Here is a 14,788-nt window from a genome sequence, read left to right as displayed (position 1 = left end):
ACNGCAGGGCAGAGACTCAGAGAGGGGAGGATGGAGAGTCAGAGAGGGGAGGATGGAGACTTGGGAAAATGGAGAGTCAGAGAGGGAAGGATGGACACTCGGGAGGATGGAGAGTCAGAGAGGGGAGGATGGAGAGTCAGAGAGGGGAGGATGGAGAGTCAGAGAGGGGAGGATGGAGACTCGGGAGGATGCAGAGTCACGGAGAGAGGGGAGGATGGATACTCAGAGAGGGGACGATGGAGAGACAGACATCAGAGGATGGAGACTGGAGAGGGAACAGATACCCAGAGAGGGGAGGTGGAGACTCAGAGGGGAGGATGGAGACTCAGAGAGGGGAAGATGGAGACTCAGAGAAGGATGGAGACCCAGAAAGGGGAGGATAGAAATGAGGCAGAGACTAGGGAAGCAGGATAGAGACTGGTCGGGGGCAGAGACTCAGGGAAGATGGAGACTCACAGAGAGGTGAGGATAGAGACTTGGGAGGGACTCAGGAAGCATAGCGACTGTGGGGCAGAGAGTCAAAAGAGGGGAGGATACAGCCTTGGGAGGGCAGAGACTCAGAGACAGAATGTTCCCATTAGGGACATGGTGTTGTGGGGAGCTGCCTCCCCCAGCCCCTGCCCCCTCCCTCACCGCCAGACTATGATGAGAGAAGCCACCTGCATGACGCCTTCACCCAGATGACCCATGCCCTGCAGGAGCTGGCTGCTGCCCAGGGTGAGTGTGTGGGGATGGGGAGATGGGAGATGTGGACTTGGAGCCCCCAAGAGATGGGTATGTGGGAGGGCCTGGGGCAGACGAAGGAGGCCCCCAGAGTTGGGCAGTGATCTGGGAAGGGAAAGCTGGGAAGCCATTGAGCTCAGCTACTTGTCCAAGCAAAGGTTGAAGGTAGCTCTAAGAGCCAGGGGCTGAAGGTGGTGAGGGGGAAGGGACACTGCAGAAATTGTCTAGAACTGGAAGTCCAGATGGGGTCGGGTAGGCATAAGTTCTGCCATGGCTGCATGGCTCACAATCTTAACTGGCTATGAAGTTCTGGGTGGGTCACTGCCCCTCTCCTGGCCTCAACTTACCCATCTGTAAAGTGGGACAATCTTCTTGCCTCCTTGGATGGCCACGGAGCTCAGCGGCCGGGGAGGGCGGGGGGAAATTGGGGTGCCTGATGACCCTGACCTTAGGGAAGGTATCTTCCTCTAGAATAGAACACACACACACACTCGCACGCACACACACACACTCACACACACACAGATTTCTTATAAAATGATTCCACATTTTTGAGATGTGAGGCAATTAGAGGGCAGAAAAACAGGAACAGCAGAGTAGATGGCTCAGGTGACAGCAGTGAAGAGAGACGAGGTGTGACTGTCCTGGTGAGACAGGCACATGTGACAGCGTTGAGCTGTGTCACCGTGCGAAGAGACCTCAGGACTGGAGGCCACACGTGGCCGATGGGCAGTCATCACGCCAGGTCACCATGGCCATGATCCCCACAGCGTGCCAGACCCTGGAACTGTGGAGGCTCAGAGTTGCAGGAGTTACAGAGCCCTGCGCTGTAGAATAAACCGGCTTCCTCTTAGATCCAGGAGCTCAGGGCTTATTCCCACACCCACAGTCGCTCCTTTTGCTTCCTGCTTTGCCCTCCAAGCGTCTTGTCAGAGATCCCGGAAGAGGGACGATTCCCATCCACCCAGGGGGCATCCAGGGCCAGCCTGGAGAAGGCCTCAGCAGTGGCTCCCCCACCTCCACCCTAAAGGGAGATCTGAGGCCCTAAAGCTCTCCATCGGGGGTGTGCAGGATTCCAGGAAATGCCCTGTCTCCCTACTTAGGCTGCCTAGTCACAGAAGCTTTTAAAAAGATCAGGAACCTTTGCATCAGGGAGTGGAAGCTTTCTGTGGGGCCGCATGTGGGACAGACTTGGAGAGGAGAGAGAAGAGGCTGGGTGAGGGTCCAGGCCAGAGCGGAGGCCTGAGTGGGGGCTGGGGCTGTGAAGGTGGAGAAGAAGGCCCAGGGCCAGAGTTAGGTCTGCTGGGCTGTTTGGGGAAGCATAAAGAACAGCGTCTGAGACAGGCCCTGCTCCGTGCCTATTGGGCGGTGGGTCATCACTGAAGTAAGAAGCCTGAGAGAAAGAGCCGGGGGCAGATGATGAGCTGGGTTAGAATGTAGTGACTTCGAGGAGTCTCAGGGACTTATAGGAGGCAGCTAGAGTTCAGCAGAAAAAGAGAGTTTTGAGTCTTTTTCCTCAGGGCACTGGGGAGCTGCAGCAGGAGTGTGAACAGCGGAGAAGTAGGGGCAGCTCTGGGTGTAGAGAGAACCCTCTGGGCTCATGTGGAAGATGGACCAGAGCGAGAGTCTGGAGGCCGGGAGAAGCTGGTGCAATACGTTCAATGATATTTACTGAATGTGCCGGGAACAACCCTGGGAAGACAGCTGTGAACAAAACTGCAAACCACCCGTCCTCGGGTTGCTTATATTGGGGCGGAGTCTGGGGAGACAGACAATAAACATAATAAAATATCTTAGTATCTTAGTATGTCAGTTGGTGATCCCTGCTGTGGAGGAAAACAGAAAGGGAAGAGAAAGGGGGAATAGTTTTTTTTAAATTAAATTAAATTTATTTATTTGAGACGGAGTCTCACTCTGTCACCCAGGCTGGAGTACAGTGGCTTGATCTCGGCTCGCTGCAAGCTCCGCCTTCCGGGTTCACGCCAATCTCCTGCCTCGGCCTCCTAAGTAGCTGGGACTACAGGTGCCTGCCACCACTCCCGGCTAATTTTTTTGTATTTTTAGTAGAGACGGTGTTTCACCGTGTTAGCCAGGATGGTCTCCATCTCCTGACCTCGTGATCTGCCTGCCGCAGCCTCCTAAAGTGCTGGGATTAAAGGCATGAGCCACTGTGCCCGGCCTTATTTTTTTTTTTTTTTTTTTTTTTTTGAGATAGGGTCTCATTTTGTCACCCAGGCTGGAGTTCAGTGGTCTGATTATAGCTCACTGTAGCCTCAAACTCCTGGGCTCAAGCCGTCTTCCTGCCTCAGCCTCCCAAGTAGCTGGGACTATAAGGTGGGACAAAGATGGTGTGCATCACCATCTTTGGCTAATTTTTTAAATAGTTTGTAACGATGGGATTGGTCTTGAATTCCTGGGCTCAAGTGATCTTCCCACCTCAGTCTCCCTAAGTGCTGGGGTTACAGGCATGGCTGGGTGATAATTTTAAATAGGTTGGTCAGGGCAGATGGAAATGACAGAGTCCAGTTGAGCAAAGACCTGAACAAGGTGACAGTGACAGCCATGCAGATAATCTGGGGAAAGAGATTTTCAGGCCACATACCCAGTGCAAGACCCTGGGGCCTGTGGGGCTGGAGTGAAGGTGAAATCAGAGAGATAGCAAGGGGCTACCTCCAGTAGATCCTCATAGACAGGTGGTTCTCAAGCCCCAGCATATATCAGAATCCCCTGGGAGCTTATTTAAAATGCAGATTTCTGGACCCCACCGCCTCTGACCAGCAGGTCCAAGGTAGGGCCCAGAAATGGACATTTCTGTCAAGATCCCAGGCAGTGCTCATGATGCTGCTCCGGAAACACTCTGAGAATTGCTGTTGTAGGCCCTTGGAATGACTTTTGTGTTTTGCTCTTGAAACGGGGGAGCTATTGGAGGACTTTACACAGAGAGACAGGATCTGACCTGGGATTTAACGAGATCTCTCTGGCAGCTATGTGGGTCCTGGTTAAAGGCAGAAAGACTTCCAGTGAGAAGCCTGCCCGTGGTGGCTTGGACCCGTCACAGTGGTCCGGGGGGCCCAGATGAGGTCTGAACAGAGGGGGGTGGGCATAAGGATTTGACCGTGTGCCAGGCCTGTGCGTGCGTGTTAGAGACTGTGTTTGCCATACACAGAGTCATTCATACTAAGTATCTTCCTAAAGGATCTCCTCTACCGGCCCTGTGAAGCTGCGTTTTATAGTCTCGCTTCTCAGATGGGAACGCTGGGGCTCTTCCGGACAAGAACAGTAGACCTGGGATATATTTGGAGATAGACTGGACCCGATGTAGGTGGGTGAGGGCAGTGGGAAGAATCAAGGATGACTTTTGCGTCTCCTCCAGAGGGAGGAGCAGGGAGATGGAGGAGCTGACGTAGGCTGACTGCCTCTTGGTGATCCTGGTGATCTTATTTGTATATATGTATACATAAACCATGGAGTGGATGACCTGGTACAGATTGGATGCAGTATTAGGTGTGGAGATTATGCATGCAGCGATTAGGTGTGGAGGCTCTGTAGCCTGACCACCAGGGTCAAACGTAGCCATGTGACTTTGGACCACTTCTGTAATCTCCCCACACCTCCGTTTCCCCATCTCAAACTTGGAGATGGCAATCCTAAGTTTGCCAGCCTTCTCTAACACTCACTATGTGCCAGGAGCCATTCTACATGCTTAGCGACACCATCTCATACAATCCTTAAACAATGCCCTGAAAGAGTGGGGATGAGGATGCTTTCATGGTTGTATGGCATCTCATCCTCCCCCAACCCTGTGATACAGACAGTGCTATCATCCCCATTTGATGAATGAGGAGACTGAGGATCAGGAAGGTGAAGTCACTTGGCCAAGGTCACATGAGGAGGAGGGCTTGTGATTGATACTCAGATCTCAGACAGGTATGCTCAAGATGGAAGCGCCAGGACTCAGACCCCAGATGATCTGAAGCAGGGTCAGAGCTCCTGACGATATGCAACTCCTGTGGGGGAGACTTTACAACACCCACCCATGCCTCTTTGTGGCCTGCTTGCTATAACCCAGGCTGTTTGGAACATTTCACTCCATTCATACTCCCCTGGTGGGTTATAAGCCCAACCCACCACCATGGCTTCCTCGGTATATCCCACATTCACCTTGCCCATGAGTCATTTGATTTGGCCCATAGAAATTCTTTGGATGACTCCTGCAACATCCTGGCGTCTCATTTGTGCACCCCAGTCTGACCATATGCTCCTGATCATCCTGCCATCTTGAGACCACACTCCTTGCTCTGTGGCCGAGGAGAGACCACTTGGTCCTCATTTGGAACCCACTTCTCGGCATCAGTGCTTCCTCTCTCCAAGTGTATATCCAGTGATCGTTGTTTCAGCCACTCTCTTGCCAATATCCTTAGTTCCCTCCCTTTCTGTATGGTTTTAATCACAGAGGATGCTTTCCCCTGTCCTTGCAATGGCTTAAGCCCATAGGAAGTTTATCTCTCCTATATAAAGTAAGTCTTGAGGTAGGCACTTCAGGGTAGTTTGGCACCTCCATTTCTTGGGGATCCAAGCTCCTTCAAGGCTTAATATCCCAGGGAATAGCCCTTGTCCTCATGGTCCTGTGTGGCTGCTAGAGCTCCAACCATCAAAACAAATTTTCAGGCAGCAGGATGCAAATTTTCTGGCAGCAGGATGGATGAGGGGAACAGTAAGATGGCACCACCTTCTCTCTGTTTTTTAGAGACAGAGTCTTGCTGTATTGCCCAGGCTGGAGTACAGTGGTGCAATCATAGCTCACTACAGCCTTGAACTCCTGGGTTCAACCATCCACCCACTTCAGCTTCCTGAGTAGCTAAGACTACAGACACATGCCATCACACTTGGCTAATCTATAAAAATTTGTTTAGAGATGGTGTCTTGATATGTTGCCCAGGCTTATCTTGAACTCCTGGCCTCAAGTGATCCTGTCACCTCAGCCTCCAGAGTAGCTGGAATTCCAGGTGCGGTACCACCTCCCTCTTCAGGCCACTTCCTGTGACTCACATATAACACATCCATTTACATCCTATGGCTATAGCTTGGTCACATGACCACAACTGCAAGGCAGGCTGGGAGATGAAGCCTTTTATCTGTTCTGTGGATATCGATATATAGATATTTGGAGGCAATGGACAATTCCTGGGTATTGGTTTGCTGGGACCACTGTAACAAAGTACCGTAGACTGGGTGACTCGAACAACAGAAGTTTCTGCCTTCCAGAAGTCTGAGGTCAAGGTTTTGGTGTCGGCAGGGTTGGTTTCTTCTAAGGCCTCTCTCTTTGGCTTGTAGATGCTTTCTTCATATGTCCCTGTGTACATCTCTGTGTCCTAATTTCCTCTTCTCATAAGGATACCAATCATACAGCATTACGGCCCACCCTAATGACCTCATTTTAACTTAATCACCTCATTAAGAACCAAGTACAGTCACATTCTGAGGTACTGAGAGTTAGGACTTCAACATACAAATTTGGTTGAGGGGGGCACAATTTAGCCTACAAAACCCTGCCACATTTCTGATTTCCACAAACCACCACGAGATCAAGTCAGCTGTCTACTTTTTCTTCTTCCACTGGAACAAGCCACAAACCCATACAGTTTGGATTTGGAGGCCACTGCAGTGGTCAAAACACAAGGCCAGGCATGGTGGCCCACACCTGTAATCCCAGCACTTTGGGAGGCTGAGGTGGGCAGATCACTTGAGGTCATGAGTTTGAGACCAGCCTGGCCAACGTGGTGAAACCCCATCTGTACTAAAAATACAAAAATTAGTTGGGCATGGTGGTGGGTGCCTATAATCCTAGCTACTGGGGAGGCTGAGGCAGGAGAATCGCTTGAACCTGGGAAGTGAAAGTTGCAGTGAGCCAAGATCACGCCACAGTACCCCAGCCTGGGCAACAGAGTGAGACTGTATCTCAAAACAACAAAAACACCTACAAAGACAAGGAAGATAAAAGAGTAAAAGATGGATAAATATAGAAGTGAATAGAGGATGGGGACCATGGAAGTGGCCGGTGTGTGCTCCATTTCAAGGGAATGGCTGCTACTCATCTCCAGCTATTCGCTGCCTTATGGAAATACGATCTTTGTGTTTCAGCTCTTCCAACTTTGTAAAAAGATGCCAAACGTTTTATGTGACATTCCAAATTTTGTATGTTGGCAACTGGTTCATTTTCTTTTAAACACTTTCCAGGCCAAATATAACACATCCCGGGGATGGATTTGGGCCATAGGCCACCGGTTGGGGTCTCTAGTTTGAGTTGGATCCTGGAATTCATTGTACAAATACTAACTGAGCACTTTTAAGACTCAGGGCCCTCTCCAGGATTCAGGGGACACAGCGCTACAGAAGAACATGTTTATTTACTTACGAGACAGACATACATGATCATCATCTATATATAAATATATGTAATTGCAGACGGATGAGAGCTAGGAATGAAATAATTGCAATGAGAGACAAAAACAGGGAACTTGGTTAGATCTGTGATGATGGAAGGATGATTAGGAGAAGGAAAAATATGCTAAAAACCAAAGCCAGCATGTGCAAAGGCCCTGAGGTGCTAGAGAATGTGGTTGTTTTCATATTAAAGGAAATGAGGCCGGGCATGGTGGCTCATGCCTGTAACCTCAGCACTTTGGGAGGCTGAGGTGGGTGGATCATTTGAGGTCAGGAGTTCGAGACCAGCCTGTCCAACATGGTGACACCCCATCTCTACTAAAAACACAAGTATTAGCCAGGTGTGGTGGCACATTCCTGCAGTCCCTGCTACTAGGGAGACTAGGGCAGGAGAATCATTTGAACTCAGGAGGCAGAGGTTGCAGTGAGCCGAGATCACGCCACTGCACTCCAGCCTGGGTGACAGTGAGACATTGTCTCAAAAAAGGAAATGAAAAGTGGGCAGTAGGGATGGGACAGGGAGGGAGGGGGAACTAGGCCAAACCACGTAAGACCTAATAGGCCTTGGGGAGGAATTTTATCTTTATCCTCCCCTTCTCCCCACAACAAGCTATACGCAGGTGTCCAGGAGGGCTTCCATCCTGGAGAGATTCAGGAGGCAGAAGGAGACTTAGGGACTTGTTAGCCTTCAAGTACACAAGGCGGGAGATAAGAAGAGGAACAGAGGATATGGTAATAAGAGAAGGGTGAAGAGGGGCCAGGGAAGGGCAGATACCATGACAGCACGTCCTGTGAGCTAGGACCAGCACAGCCCTAGCCAGGCTAGATCAGAATGCAGGACCAAGGACCAAGCCCTAGGGGAAGAGCTTTACTACACAGGCCGTCCTCCCCTCCACTCTCCAGGATCCTTTGAGGTTGCCTTCCCTGATGCTGCAGAGAAAATGAAGAAGGTCATTACACAGCTTAAAGAAGGTAAAATACACTCCATCTCTCCTCTCTCAGACACACAAACACAATTAGAAAACCCCACTTTTGGCCGGGCATGTTGGCTCACGCCTGTAATCCCAGCACTTTGGGAGGCTGAGGCGGGCAGATCACTTGAGGTCAGGAGTTCAAAACCAGTCTGACCAACATGGTGATACCCATATCTACTAAAGATATAAAAATTAGCTGGGCGTGGTAGCGCATGCCTGTAATCTCATCTACTCAGGAAGCTGAGGCAGGAAAATCGCTTGAACCCTGGAGGCGGGGTTGCAGTGACGGGAGACTGTGCCACTGCACTCCAGCCTGGGTGACAGAGCAAGACTCCATCTCAAAACAAAACCCACTCCTGAGACCCCCATCCACTCCCCTTCAATCCCCTGGTCCCATCTCTTGAGCCTCAGACCTTGAGGAAGGGCTCTTACCCCGCATGGACCATTTTTGATCCAGCCCCGCCCCTTCTATGAAGTTTCCCCTCCAACTGAGCCCCTTTCTGGGACTACTTCTAGCCTGGCCACGCCTCTTTTAGTGGGCCACCACCTTGGCCCCGGTCTCCTGCAAGGATCACCCAGGATCTAGCCCCGCCTCCTCGGTGGAATACACCTGGACTGCCCATCCCCCTCAGGGCCTACAGCAAACCAGTGTGGCTCCCCCTAAACCCCAAGTAGAAGGCTGGCAGCAGGCCTGTGCCTGACCTCGTAATGGAATGCTCAGGCTTGGCCCTACCTCCTCGGAGCAATGCGTCCGGCCTTGTAACATCCGTTAGGGGAGCATTGGGCAGGGTTCTTTAAGGTAGTGATGACTTTAAAGTAGTGATGTTTCCTCTTTCTCCACAGCCCAGGCCTGCATCCCTCCTTGCGGTAAGGACTTCATCTAAAACTTGGAAATTGCGGGGTAAGGGAGGCGGTCGGGGCCGAAACCTACGACATCAAGTGGGGGAAATCGGGTGGGCTTCAAATCCTTAGGAGGCCAATAAGCCCTGGAGAAAAGGAAGTATACCAGGTATTGCGCTAAATCCTCAGAAGGTGGGTGTGAGAGCCGAAGCAAACCAATAGGAATCCTAGAGGGCGGAGAGGCGTGAAAGTCGCCCAAGGACAACAGGGAGGGCGAGGTCAAGATGCCACCTGGCCTATGGACCCTGGGAAGCTACACGGCTCTCAAATGGGCCAAGGGCCCCGGGCTTGGGAGGGCAGGTGGCACCTGACGCAGCGTTCCCGCCCCACAGGTCTCCAGGAGTTCGCCCGGCGTTTCCTCTGCAGCGGGTGCTACTCCAGGGTCTGCGACCTCCCGCTGGACTGCCCAGGTGAAGGGGCGGGACCTCGGGGTGCAGGAGACTAACTTGAGAAAACGGGACCAGAGCACCGAGGGGCATGAGCTGGCTGGTGGCGAGCCAGACGTGGGCGGGGCCCAGCGAGTGAACCCAGCTCCGTCTTCAGTTCAGGATGTGACGGTGATTCGGGGCGACCAGGCTATGTTTTCTTGCATCGTGAACTTCCAGCTGCCAAAGGAGGAGATCACCTATTCCTGGAAGTTCGCAGGAGGAGGTGTGAGTCGGGGCAGGGCAGGCGCGATGCGTTTAGACGGGCGATGTAGGCTTCACTAGAGGTTGGGGAGTCAGCTTTCGGGGACCGGACTCCGCGAAGCTCCTTCTAGACACAGGCATGAGCAACAGGAGGGTCCCGGGATTTAGGGGAGAGCTCGAAGATAAGAATGCAGGACCAAGGACCTGGGGCGGGGGCTCACAACTGTAATCCCAGCGCTTTTGGAGACCAAGGCGGGAGGATGGCTTGAGGCCAGGAGTTCGAGACCGGCCTGTGCAACATACTAAGACCCCACCTCTACCAAAAAATTTTAAAAACAGCCGGGCGTGGTGGTGCACGCCTATAGCCCCAGACACTGGGGAGGCTGAGCGGGAAGACTGTTTAAGTCCAGGAGTTCGAGGCTGCAGTGAGCTATGATCACACCACTGCACTGCAGCCTGGGCGCCAAAACGAGACCTTGTCTGGAAAAGAAAAAGGAATAAACACCACATACATAAATAAAAGCAGGTTCTAGGGGTAGGTTATGGGTAAGGGTTTAAGGAGTGAGGGGAAGGGGTGCGTTTACGGCAGAGGAGCGAGTAGAAGGCTCGGGGGCGGGCTGCTCAAGGCTCAGGGCCGGGACTCCAGGAGGCGTGGTCTAGCTCGGGGGCGGGGCTTGTAGGTTACTCAGTGGCAAGCCGGAGTTGAGGAGTTTAAGCCGGCCCGTCTCGCAGCTCCGGACTCAGGACTTGTCCTATTTCCGAGATATGCCGCGGGCCGAAGGATACCTGGCGCGGATCCGTCCGGCGCAGCTTACGCACCGCGGCACGTTCTCCTGCGTGATCAAGCAAGACCAACGCCCCCTGGCCCGGCTCTACTTCTTTCTTAACGGTGGGGCGGGGTGCGGCGGCGCGAGCGAGCGGGGCGGGGAGAAGGCCGGAGCGAGGGGTGGGGCTCGTGCCTGACTGACGTGCGCGCCCCCGCAGTGACGGGCCCGCCCCCGCGGGCGGAGACAGAGTTGCAGGCCTCGTTCCGGGAAGTGCTGCGCTGGGCGCCGCGGGACGCCGAGCTGATCGAGCCCTGGAGGCCCAGCCTGGGCGAGCTGCTCGTCAGGCCCGAGGCTCTGACGCCCAGCAACCTGTTCCTGCTTGCAGCCCTCGGGGCCCTCGCATCAGCGAGTGCGACCGTGTTGGCGTGGTGAGTCCTCGGTACCCCGGCGCCCCAGCATCTAGCTCCCCGCTCTCTCAGATCCCACCGAGAAGTCTGGGTTCCCACCAACCTCCAACCCAGGAGGTCGGGCTCTCAGTCCCTCCCCTCTCAGATCCACGAGTCCAGGTCCCAGCCCCTCCTTACTCAGCCCAGAAATCCAAGTCCCCAGCTCGCTCCTCCCTTAGATCTAAGAACCCAAGTCCCCAGCCCTTCCTCCCTCAGACCCAGGAGTCCAGGCCCCCACACCTCTCCTCACTCAGACCCAGGAGTCCAAGGCCTTAGCCCTACTCCCTCAGATCCAAGAATCCAGGCACCCAGGTTCCTCCTCCCTGAGACCCAGAATCCCAGGCCCCAGCCCCTCCTTCCTCAGACCCAGGAGTCCAGACCCTGTCCACCTTTTCGACCCTGGTGTCCAGGCCTCCAGGACTTAGATTTCTAGTCACCAACCCCTCCTGTAACACACATACCTCTTTGTTTCCCCAGGATATTCTTTCGATGGTACTGCAGTGGCAACTAACAAAGGTATCTCTTTCCTCCTTCCCTATCCTGTTTCCATTCTGAAAATAAAGAATATATTTCAACTCTGGATTGTTTCATCTCTGAAGGTGGTCACTACTAAGTTGGGTTGGAGGTGCAGCAAGCCCACACATGCCCAGATGAATATGGCCCGCATAATGACAGTTAGGCATAGCTACCGCAGTGCAAGTTAGGTGGGAACCCAGATACCCCCTCTCGAGGCTGTCTCCTTGACATTTCCACCTGCAGAAGGCACCCGCAAATAGAGTCCTCCATGTTGTCTTCAGAGGCTGTTCCTCCCCGAGGCTTGCCTCCTACCAGAAAGAGCAACACCATCCACCTAGCAGTTCAAACCAGAAACCTTGGAATCTGACTTCGCCTCCACTTCGAATTCGTTTTCATTTCCAACTCTCAGACTTTTTAACTCCTAAATATCTCGTGAAGCTGCCTTCTCTGTGGTCCCAGTCACCCCCACTTCATGTCTGGATCAGTGGAGCAGCCCCCGGCCTCTCCTTGGCCTCTCTCCACTCTAGCCCATTCTCTACATACCAGCAGGACTTGTTTTGTTTTGATTTATTTTATTTTATTTTATTTGGAGACAGCATCTCACTCCAAGGCCCAGGCTGGAGTGCAGTGGTGTAATGTCAGCTGACTGCAACCTCCGCCTCCCAGGTTCAAGCGATTCTCCTGCCTCAGCCTCCTGAGTAGCTGGGATCACAGGCATGCGCCACCACAATTGGCTAATTTTGTATTTTTGGTAGAGACAGGGTTTCTCCATGTTGGCCAGGCTGATCTGGAACTCCTGACCTCAGGTGATCCACCTGCCTCAGCCTCCCGAAGTGCTGGGATTACAGGCGTGAGCCACCGCGCTCAGCCGTTAACTCATTTTTTAATTTGGTTTTGCCTTTCCTACCTGAAAGAGAAGCTCCTTCTGAGCATGTACTCATTCTTGTTCACTGGTCTATTTCCCTTTATTAATTTGTTCATTCAGCAAATATTTATTGAGTGTTTACTATTTTGTCATGTATTTTCAAGGCACTATAGAGATCCCAATGAAGAAATAAGAGACAAAAAGTTTGTATAGTACTCACATGAAACTTAGATTCCAGTGGACAGTAAAAGAAAATTGTTTCTCTCTCTTTTTTTTTTTTTTTTTTGAGATGGAGTCCTGATCTGCCGCCCAGGCTGGAGTGCAGTGCTACAATCTTGGCTCACTGTAACCTTCATCCCCTGGGTTCAAGCAGTTCTCGTGCCTCAGCCTTCCAAATAGTTGGGACTACAAAGGCGTATGCCAACATGCCCAGCTAATTTTTGTATTTTAGTAGAGACGGTTTCGCCATGTAGGCCAGGCTGGTCTCAAACTCCTGACCTCAAGTGATTGCCTCCCTCAGCCTCCCAGAGTGCTGAGATTATAGGCATGAGCCACCGCTCCTGGCCGGAAAACTGTTTCTGTACTCCCAACATTTCTGACACTAAATGTGTGGGATTCTACCTCCTGCCCCCATACCAACCAATTCTCCAACTCTCCCAGATACCAGTTGAGTGTCCTATAATTCATTCAATTCTAAAATAAGCAACCCAGAGTTAGCATCACACTACACAAGTTTTAAGAGCTCAGGCCCACAAGACTGACCGCACTTCAGACACCAGTCGCAAGTCCGGGGCTCCTGCAACCTGCAGCCCCCCAGCTCAGTAATTTGCTGGAATAGCTTGAATAACTCAGGGAAACATACTGGTTTATTATAAAGGAGAGTATGAAGGAACTAGGTTAACAGCCAGATGAAGAGGTAGATAGGGTGAGGTCCAGAAGGGTCCCAAGTGCAGAAGTTTCTGTCTCCATGGGAGTTGGGATGCAGCAGCCTGTCAGTGCGTGGATGCATTCACCAGCCTGGAAGCTCTGCAAACCCCATATTTTAGGGATTGTTCGTCATGTAGTCGTGATCACTTATTAACTCAGTCTCCACCCCTTTTTCCCTCCCCAAGTACTGGAGGGGGCGGGTGAGGCCGAAAGCTCTTAAGCTCCTAACCATGGCCTAGTCTTGCTGGTGACCAGTGCCCATCCAGGAGACCACCAAGAGTCACTTGAGCAGAACAAACGATGCTGCTATCACCCAGGAAATTCACGAGATTAGGAGCTCTATGTAAGATGCTTCTGTTGCCTACATCACTCCAGAAATTACAAGGGTTTAAGACTGTCAGAAACCAGGGACAGACACCAAGTATGTATTTCTTATGTCACAGACAATAAATAAGAAAACAAAATATGAAATTATATGGTAACCTGTGATGGAGAAGATAAGCAGAGAAATGGAATGTGGGGCCGGGGGAAGTAGCAGTAGGATCTTTGGAGAAGCCCTCGCTGAGAAAGTGACGTTTGAATAAAAACTTGAAGGGGATGACAGTACAAGCCATTATGGATATTTGTGTGAAGAGTGTTCAGGTGGCCAGGCGAGGTGACTCATGCCTGTAATCCCAACATGTTGGAAGGCTGAGGCGGGTGGATCACCTGAGGTCAGAAGTTCGAGACCAGCCTGGCCAACATGGTGAAACCCTGTCTCTACTAAAAATACGAAAATTAGCCTGGTGTGCTAGCACATGCCTGTAATCCCAGCTACTCAGGAGGCTGAAGCACGAGAATCACTTGAATCTGGGAGGCGGAAGTTACAGTGAGCCCTGAGGCAGGAGTGCCAGGCATGTGGGAAGACAGCTGGGAGGACATCCAGCAGGCCAGTGTAGCTGGAGCAGTGCCTTAGGAAGTGAATACACAGTGAAGTCAGAGACCATGGGGACCAGATGGTGCCGCTGGCTGCTGTAAAGTCTAGACTTACCTCTGTAAGAGATGAGGGTCGGCTGAGTGTGGTGGCTCACACCTGTAATCCCAGCACTTTGGGGGACCAAGGCTTGAGTTTGAGAGGTCAAGGCGCGGTGAGCCATGATTACATCACTGCAGTCCAACCTGGGCTACAAAGTGAGACCCTGACTCAGAAGAAAAAAAAAGGGGCAAGGTGCAGTGGCTCGCGCCTGTAATCCCAGCACTTTGGAAGGCTGAGGCAGGCGGGTCACTTGAGGGCAGGAGTTCGAGACCAGCCTGGCCAACGTGGTGAAACCCTGTCTCTCCTAAAAATAAAAAATTAGCCAAACGTGGTAGCAGGCGCCTGTAATCCCAGCTACTTGGGAGGCCAAGGCAAGAGAATCGCTTGAACCCGGGAGGCGGAGGTTGCAGTGAGCCAAGATCACGCCATTGCACTCCAGCATGGGCAAAAAGAGTGAAACTCCCATCTCAAAAAAAAAAAAAGAGAGAGAGATGGCGTGAGCCATGACTGCACCACTGCAGTCCAACCTGGGCTACAGAGCAAGACCCTGTCATTAAAAAAAAAAAAAAGAAAAAAAAAGAT

The 14,788-nt window shown here is 52.0% G+C and overlaps 1 protein-coding gene across 1 annotated transcript in view; it reads left to right on the top strand.

Moving 5' to 3' along the window:
• SPACA6 (sperm acrosome associated 6) overlaps positions 1-11,462 on the top strand; it is a 12,626-nt gene extending 1,164 nt beyond the window's left edge. Inside the window, exons 2-9 of the mRNA XM_017865128.1 lie at positions 640-717; positions 8,071-8,139; positions 8,985-9,008; positions 9,374-9,451; positions 9,585-9,694; positions 10,403-10,559; positions 10,655-10,865; positions 11,361-11,462. Of these exons, the coding sequence (XP_017720617.1) occupies positions 640-717; positions 8,071-8,139; positions 8,985-9,008; positions 9,374-9,451; positions 9,585-9,694; positions 10,403-10,559; positions 10,655-10,865; positions 11,361-11,394 (761 nt within the window). The 3' untranslated portion in view covers positions 11,395-11,462. The remainder of the gene's footprint in view (positions 1-639; positions 718-8,070; positions 8,140-8,984; positions 9,009-9,373; positions 9,452-9,584; positions 9,695-10,402; positions 10,560-10,654; positions 10,866-11,360) is intronic.
• Positions 11,463-14,788: the final 3,326 nt, after the last annotated feature.

The sequence above is a fragment of the Rhinopithecus bieti genome, unplaced genomic scaffold (assembly GCF_001698545.2).
Source record: "Rhinopithecus bieti isolate Rb0 unplaced genomic scaffold, ASM169854v2 scaffold_2723, whole genome shotgun sequence".
NCBI classification, from domain to species: domain Eukaryota; kingdom Metazoa; phylum Chordata; class Mammalia; order Primates; family Cercopithecidae; genus Rhinopithecus; species Rhinopithecus bieti.
Note: the sequence above shows the minus strand (reverse complement) of the source record. Positions and strands in the feature narration are given on the sequence as shown.